We start from the raw sequence: 6,443 nt of genomic DNA, 5'->3' as shown, positions 1-6,443 counted from the left end.
CTCCGGCCGTGGCCGGGCTGAAGCCCGACCGCCCAGCCTCGCCCAGCCTCCGCCGAGACCCCACCCAGAGGCCTCTCCCATTCCTATCCCCCCGCCCACGCGATGCCCGGGGAGTCACAGAGCTCCAAGTAAGGACTCGCGACGTCAGTCACACGGCTGAACTCAGCTGTGATGAGATCAGACAGACGTACACCCCACCACCTCCCACCCCCACCGCTCAGTGTCATTCAGGCGCAGTTCACCTACCGAAGAGTTGTCTCTGCGATTTATCCTTGCTGTTAACTGGTTCCCCCTGATCATACACCGCTCTCCACGTCAGTGCTCCACAAAGCTCCACTTTGCTTCAGTGCTGTCTTAAATACCTTTTGCGTAATCACGTCTATGCATGAGAAATCCCCCAAAGCAGAGGCTTGGTTGATAAAAGGTTAGTAACTGATTTATAGGTCGTAGGAGTACATTACAATACAAAGGTGTTATTAGCATATCAGAAACAAGTTAGAGGTAACTTTCTGACTCACTTGACTCTTGTCAGGTTTGAAAAGCTGATCAGACATTCATATGCACCCATCACTCGCTCTTTAAAATCTATTTAGAAATATAACATTAGTAAAAACCATACAGGTATGTGTACAGGACAAGGTAAGGGCACTCTTTAGAAATCCGTTCCTCCCCAATGCACTCACAGGTCACATACATCTGAAATAAGTCTCAATATTATTACCTGCACTGTGCAGATGGGGAAACTGAGGCACGGAGAAACGTTCACTAGGCAGGTTGATTAGAGAGCCAAAAGCACTTACAGCATCACTGTGATGCATGAGCCACCGGATCTGCTCTCTACCATCTTAACTTTTGCTATCAACGCTTGCATTTCTTCTCTGAGAAGAAAACCAGTATGAAGCACCACTGCAGCAGAGCTGAGCAAGCCGATCAAGAGCGATACCGCAGCTGTAGGGTACATCAACGCTGAGTTCTAGGTGCAAGGCAGGCCTTACAGTTATCCCAAATTTTTCTGCAGATCTCTCTCCATAGTCACAGACTTTTCCTGCATCAATCTGCCACTGACTCATCCCGCTGTGACCTGGCCTAACCACGCAGTTTCTAAGATTTACTTATTTCCACCCAGCACGGACATAAACGGTACAAAAACACACACAAAAAGCAGTGTAAACCAGCAGGCAAATCCTGTGCTGTGCCCAGGCTGCCGCAGCTGGGGCAGGAGCATAGCTGGTGTGCACACGCCTTAGCGAGCTGCTGCGATTCACACACTGCCACAGCTCGGGGCTGGTGGGACGTGCCGCAGAGGGCAGAGCCGCCTTCCCACGCAGACATGGGGTTTAAGGTTTTCCATCAGAAGGCACTAGGATGGGGCTGTTCCATAGCTGTGCTTCTACAAAGGAACCGGAGCAATACTGCGGGTCCTCAGGTGTAATACCAAGATGATCTTTTTTTGTCCAAAAGCTCCCTAGACTGGTCATGGGCCTATAAATTGCATTGGCACTGGCAATAACCCAGTGGTCTGCAGAGAGGTTCCTATCTGCAGAAACTATCTGTGGCTCCTGGATCACAGCAGTTAAAGGGGGGGGAATAAAAAAAATGCACAGGTTGTGAGCACAGTGCTATTCTGCTGATAAGTTCTGAGCAGCGCAGTAGGCCTGGGTCTGTGCACAGGAACTAAAAAGTAGTTTAATATAAAAATAGAGTTTTAAGAACACCCAAAACAACATGACAAGGCTTGTGGCTCTGAAATATCTAACACATTTAAGAACTGCATTTTTCAGGAAATATTTCAGTTAGAGAACTTCAAGAAAATAATTTTTCAAAGCCTGAAATAATTCACATACATGCAGTCACAACACAAGAGAAAGGAGGGAAGATTTTCTAGTACGCACTTAAGTTTGCAAGATTGTCATTCCAGTGTATTACAGTTCATTTTGCACATTACAATTCTCTCTTAGCAAAAGCACGGTTGCAGCAGCATATTTTAATCTTTACGCCAAAGATTCATACAAAATTATTATTCTCAAGTAAGTCTCAAAAACTGAAGACTGGATTCTGGAGTGTGACTGAACTGAGACTAATTCTGCATCCACAGAATGCCACGTTCACACAGTATCACTAAAAAAAAAGATACTTCAGTAGAAATTCTTGCATGTTGTATGTATTCTAGACTGCTTATCATTTTTGGCTGACTCAGTATCTCAGATTACTTTAAAAAATGCATTTGAATTTTCTTAGTATTTTTGAAGATACAATTTAAACTCTCATCTCAGTTCTCTTGCCTTTCTGCAAATGGTTTTATCTCAAAATGGCTATTCAGTATTGAAAAACACCTAAAATAATGAAATTTTAAGTTCCAATAGCATAGTGTTTTCAGACTAGTTGCACCTCTCCCGTTCAGTATACGCTTGCTATTCGTATTGTTTATATCCATTCAGCAAATGAGATACAAGATTTATTCATTCCTGGCACTGGTGTCTCAATACTAAAACCACACAACACACAGAGATGCTGGTACCTGTAGTTCAGCATGTCTTTCTTGCAAAGTTCCTTAAGAAAGTTAGTGCGTATATGTGCAATGGACACTCTGATGTCAGTTTTCAAGAGCTGATTTCCTTGGCTCAAAATTTTCCCTTCGGAGGAGTTTTAATTCTCTCAGTTCTTGTGGCTGTAAACTCTGGTCCACCCCAGGAGTTAGCTTGTAATTTAAAGGAGATTCAATATAACCATTTCTGTACAGACAGACCCGCTTGCAGAATTCAAAGGTGCTAAACATAACACCGAAGTATGGGACAATCTGACAAAAAAAAAAAAAAAGCAACACAATATAAAAAAGCAATAGTAGACTCACTGCTAGCATTCTTAGCTTAGATGTTCTTAAAAAAGGAAACTTCTAGGACTTCAAATCTGATCTCATCTTCTAATAGAGCTGTGCTAATTTATATAAAACCAGAGTCTCATCTCCAACTAGGCTAGCACCTGCAGCATGCTAAAAGCAGGAGTTTATAATTGGTACATAACTAATTATAACAATATTGTGAGAAACAAGGTCTGTGCTAGCCTATAGATCATTACAATTTGTCAAATACCTAAGCAAATCCTAAGCAACCTCAGCAAATCCTGGTAGGAAATGTGGGATTTAGTCTATATAGAGCAGAGGGACTGAAAAATTTTCTTCTTTTATCCCATGCAGCACCAGCAGTTCTGGTGCCATGTGGCTTTATACCAGCCAAGGTAGGGCCAGGCACACGCAGGCCATCACAATCAATCGCGTTGTCACTCAATTACCACTCATTAGCTGACCTGTAGTAATCCATGTAGGTAATCCTCACCACAGCACTATAAAATGTATTTATGTAAACTTAATTGCCTCTGTTTAAGCTACTGTGCTTTATTTCATGCTTTCAACTTGGCAAGGGCTGTAGTAACCGATACGCATGCGTTAACTAGCTGGTCAAAAGTACTACTTTTGACTTCCGGGGAAGTGGCTTATACAAGCCCAATTTTCTTTACAGCTGGGTACAACATGTCAAATTACTGGAGCTCAGCTGAGAAGCAGAACTTGTTTAGCTGTCGTAAGTGGATGACTTGCAATCCCCCATCCTTACCCTGGCTTGTGTGTTAGCAGCAACTCCCTTCTGTAAGGACATTCAAATGAACTTGAAAGTAGTGACATCTAGAAGCCAAACTTACATTTTGGGAAGTATGACCAAACCAAGTTCCAAAGCTGGTTTATAATCTGCCTGAAGTGATACCTGTTCTGTCACAGCCTCTGTCATCTATAAGTACAGAGGCATGTCATAAGCTTTATAACCCCAACTGTCCAAAAGTGTGTCTTGATTACTTCAGAATAGTCTTTGATTGGGATGAAAGCAAAACCTCACCTTGAGGAGACTGGGTGTGAGTCCACTCCAAAGTCCAAGCACACCTTTGTTCTTCACAGTTTGCCGGAAACAGTCAGCCATGCCAGTAAAATGGACATCAACTGCTCCATAGTGGGGAAGCCAAGGACTCTGAGCCTGTTCAAGAGACACCCAGGGGGATTTAGAACAAGCAAAGGAAAAACCAAAGTGATTAAAGACAATTATTTTCTCCATTCTGGTACATGAGGAACACTTAATGCCAGGTTTCAACAGACTGATCTGGATTCTTCCATCAACCAAAAAGAATCAGCTATTTTGCCTTGAAATACAAACTAAAAAGGGAGGGAATTCACTCTCTCATAGGTACGAAACAGAGCAGTAATTTCACACGGCACTTCTTTTTGTGTCACATCTCTACTAGAAATAAATCCCACCCTTGTGAAGACAAACCATCCGAACCAGAGCCGCATAACGCATCAGCCCCACGTCTGCCAGCTGCTCAGGTCTGGGGAGAGGTATTTCACATCACCGGCAGTGGAGCACCTACGAGAGGGAAGCTTGGGGCTGGCCCCAGATGCCACACTGCCTTCCTGTAATTCTGATCAAAAAGAAGAGCGTGGTGACTTCACTCTGGCTGCTGGGGCTGTGTCCACACGGCAATGAGAAGGGTGGACAGTACTACGAGTTGAGTAGCACCAGCACAGCAGAAACAGAAGAACAGAGATTTCAGCCCAGGCTGCACAAGCCCACCAAGGGCTGTAGGTCAGCAGTTGGTGCCTGCGCTCCTGTATCTTTGCTACATGGTCAGTTGATCCAGATTGGTTAAAGTTAGCTTGGGAGCATCCTGCCAGACTGTGGCTACATTTCCAACTGCAGTACAGACAGTGTCTGCTCACATGGAGGAAGTGCAGTGGGTCATTTTTAACAGCAAAATCCTTCCTTCGTTAATCTCCTACTGCGTTAGCACAGACAGGATAACCTGACCTTGAATAATCCCATCCTCATCCATCTGTGCCCATGCAGTCATGGGTTTATTTTGCATTGGCAAATCAGGGTTTCACTCAAAAGCATGGCAAGTGACGCTTCTCGGTCAGGAGCGTGTGGGGACCCCAGGACACAGGTTGATGACTTGCGCGTGCAAGCTGATCACCACAGGACAGAAGTTTGATAAAAATGGGACTTGTACAGTTAACTGCTTGGTGGATATGAATATCATTATCCCCTCGTTGGTTTGAAACACCATGTGCATTTTTTGCCTCATTGGCCAGACTAACCTACAGCTTCTCAGAGCTGCTAAGCCTATGACAAGCCTCTCATAAACTGAGAAGTGGTGATGACATTTTCTAGATGCCTCAGCTATAGTATTTCAAATACTTGGCAACTTAGATGCTGGAAATGGAAACAGATCAAAACTCGTGCTCCAGGTATATAAGGGAAGTTGCTAATCAAATAGTTTTAATGCTGTTGCATCCCCTTGTGCTACTGGCAAGTCTACTGCTAAAATTTAGAAGCTAACAAAACCCTCTAATCACCCCACACACTAACTGCATAGTCTTCTTTATCAACAACAACAAAAAATCACATATCATGATTTTTTTTCCTCACTTTTTTTGTGCATGATTGAAATGCATGTGAAATACTTCTGATTGCAGGTAACAGGTAAAACCATACAGTTTCCTTTTGACAGGGCTTTGGGAGGGGATTTTGGGAAAGCAGCTGTCTGCACTGAGAAGGAAGGCAATAGGCTTCCACCACATCCTGATTTGTTGTCTTCTGGATCCCCTTTATCATGTCCTGGCTCTTTTGCCCCAAACAAGAGTAGGGCTGAGGATTTAATCCCCAGTCTTTTACACTTTAAGGAGGGGAGAACAGAAGCATTTCCTTCTCTCTGAAGTTTCTCAACAGTGTACCTGATTTGTAAGAGAGGGACCACATTTGTGGGGGAGAAAGTATTTCAACTGTTTTCATTGCTCATCCCCTTTGTGTCCACATTGGCCTTGCTAACTCCACGGGGCTACAGCTCCTTCTGTAATTCTTAACTGTGGTGCGAGCTCCCACATCTTCCTGTTTCAGGCCTCAGAGAGGCAGGCGTTGTGGGATTTAACTGCTGTGATTTTACAGTATTACCAGCCCTGCCTTTGCAGGTAGTTCAAGGTAACGGAGCTAGTCTGGTAGCCAAGGGTCATGCAGATCTTCACTTATACTCATTTGCTGCAAGGAAGCTCAGCTGTCTGCTTGGCTCTGTTACTTGAGGGGTGTAAGGCTTAAAAAGCAATAGCTAAATCCAACACTGAGAGAGAGAGACATAACCTTTCAAGCCTTAATCCACAGTACTTAAGAAACTCCTGCACAAAGACTCTCATAATTGTCTGGAGGGGTGTAAGGCTAAAAAAGCAATAGCTAAATCCAACACTGAGAGAGACATAACCTTTCAAGCCTTAACCCACAGTACTTAAGAAACTCCTGCACAAAGACTCTCATAATTGTACTGTAGAATATGCCGAGTGCTGCAACTGAGATTTCAGGGACCAGTTCCACTAAAAATGGTGATATTCACAGAATCACAAGGTTGGAAAGGAC

The 6,443-nt window shown here is 43.8% G+C and overlaps 1 protein-coding gene across 1 annotated transcript; it reads right to left on the bottom strand.

The window, feature by feature from the left end:
* Positions 1–2,175: 2,175 nt before the first annotated feature.
* LOC104618927 (solute carrier family 25 member 43-like) lies at positions 2,176–3,977 on the bottom strand. The gene is made up of 2 exons (XM_010284652.1): positions 3,885–3,977; positions 2,176–2,797 (listed from the first exon to the last, which is right to left on the bottom strand). The coding sequence occupies exons 1-2, from the start codon at positions 3,963–3,965 to the stop codon at positions 2,594–2,596; spliced, it is 285 nt and encodes a 94-aa protein (XP_010282954.1). The 5' UTR covers positions 3,966–3,977; the 3' UTR covers positions 2,176–2,593.
* Positions 3,978–6,443: the final 2,466 nt, after the last annotated feature.

Source organism: Phaethon lepturus, unplaced genomic scaffold (assembly GCF_000687285.1).
Source record: "Phaethon lepturus isolate BGI_N335 unplaced genomic scaffold, ASM68728v1 scaffold27050, whole genome shotgun sequence".
In the NCBI taxonomy this organism is placed as follows: Eukaryota; Metazoa; Chordata; class Aves; order Phaethontiformes; family Phaethontidae; genus Phaethon; species Phaethon lepturus.
This window is presented reverse-complemented; position numbering and strand designations above follow the sequence as displayed.

Coding starts and splice junctions, on each gene's coding strand:
- LOC104618927 (XM_010284652.1), bottom strand. CDS start 3,965: ATGGCTGACTGTTTCCGGCAAACTGTGAAGAACAAAGGTGTGCTTGGA. Junction 2,798..3,884: donor TCACACCCAGTCTCCTCAAG/GTGAGGTTTTGC, acceptor TTTTTTTGTCAG/ATTGTCCCATACTTCGGTGT.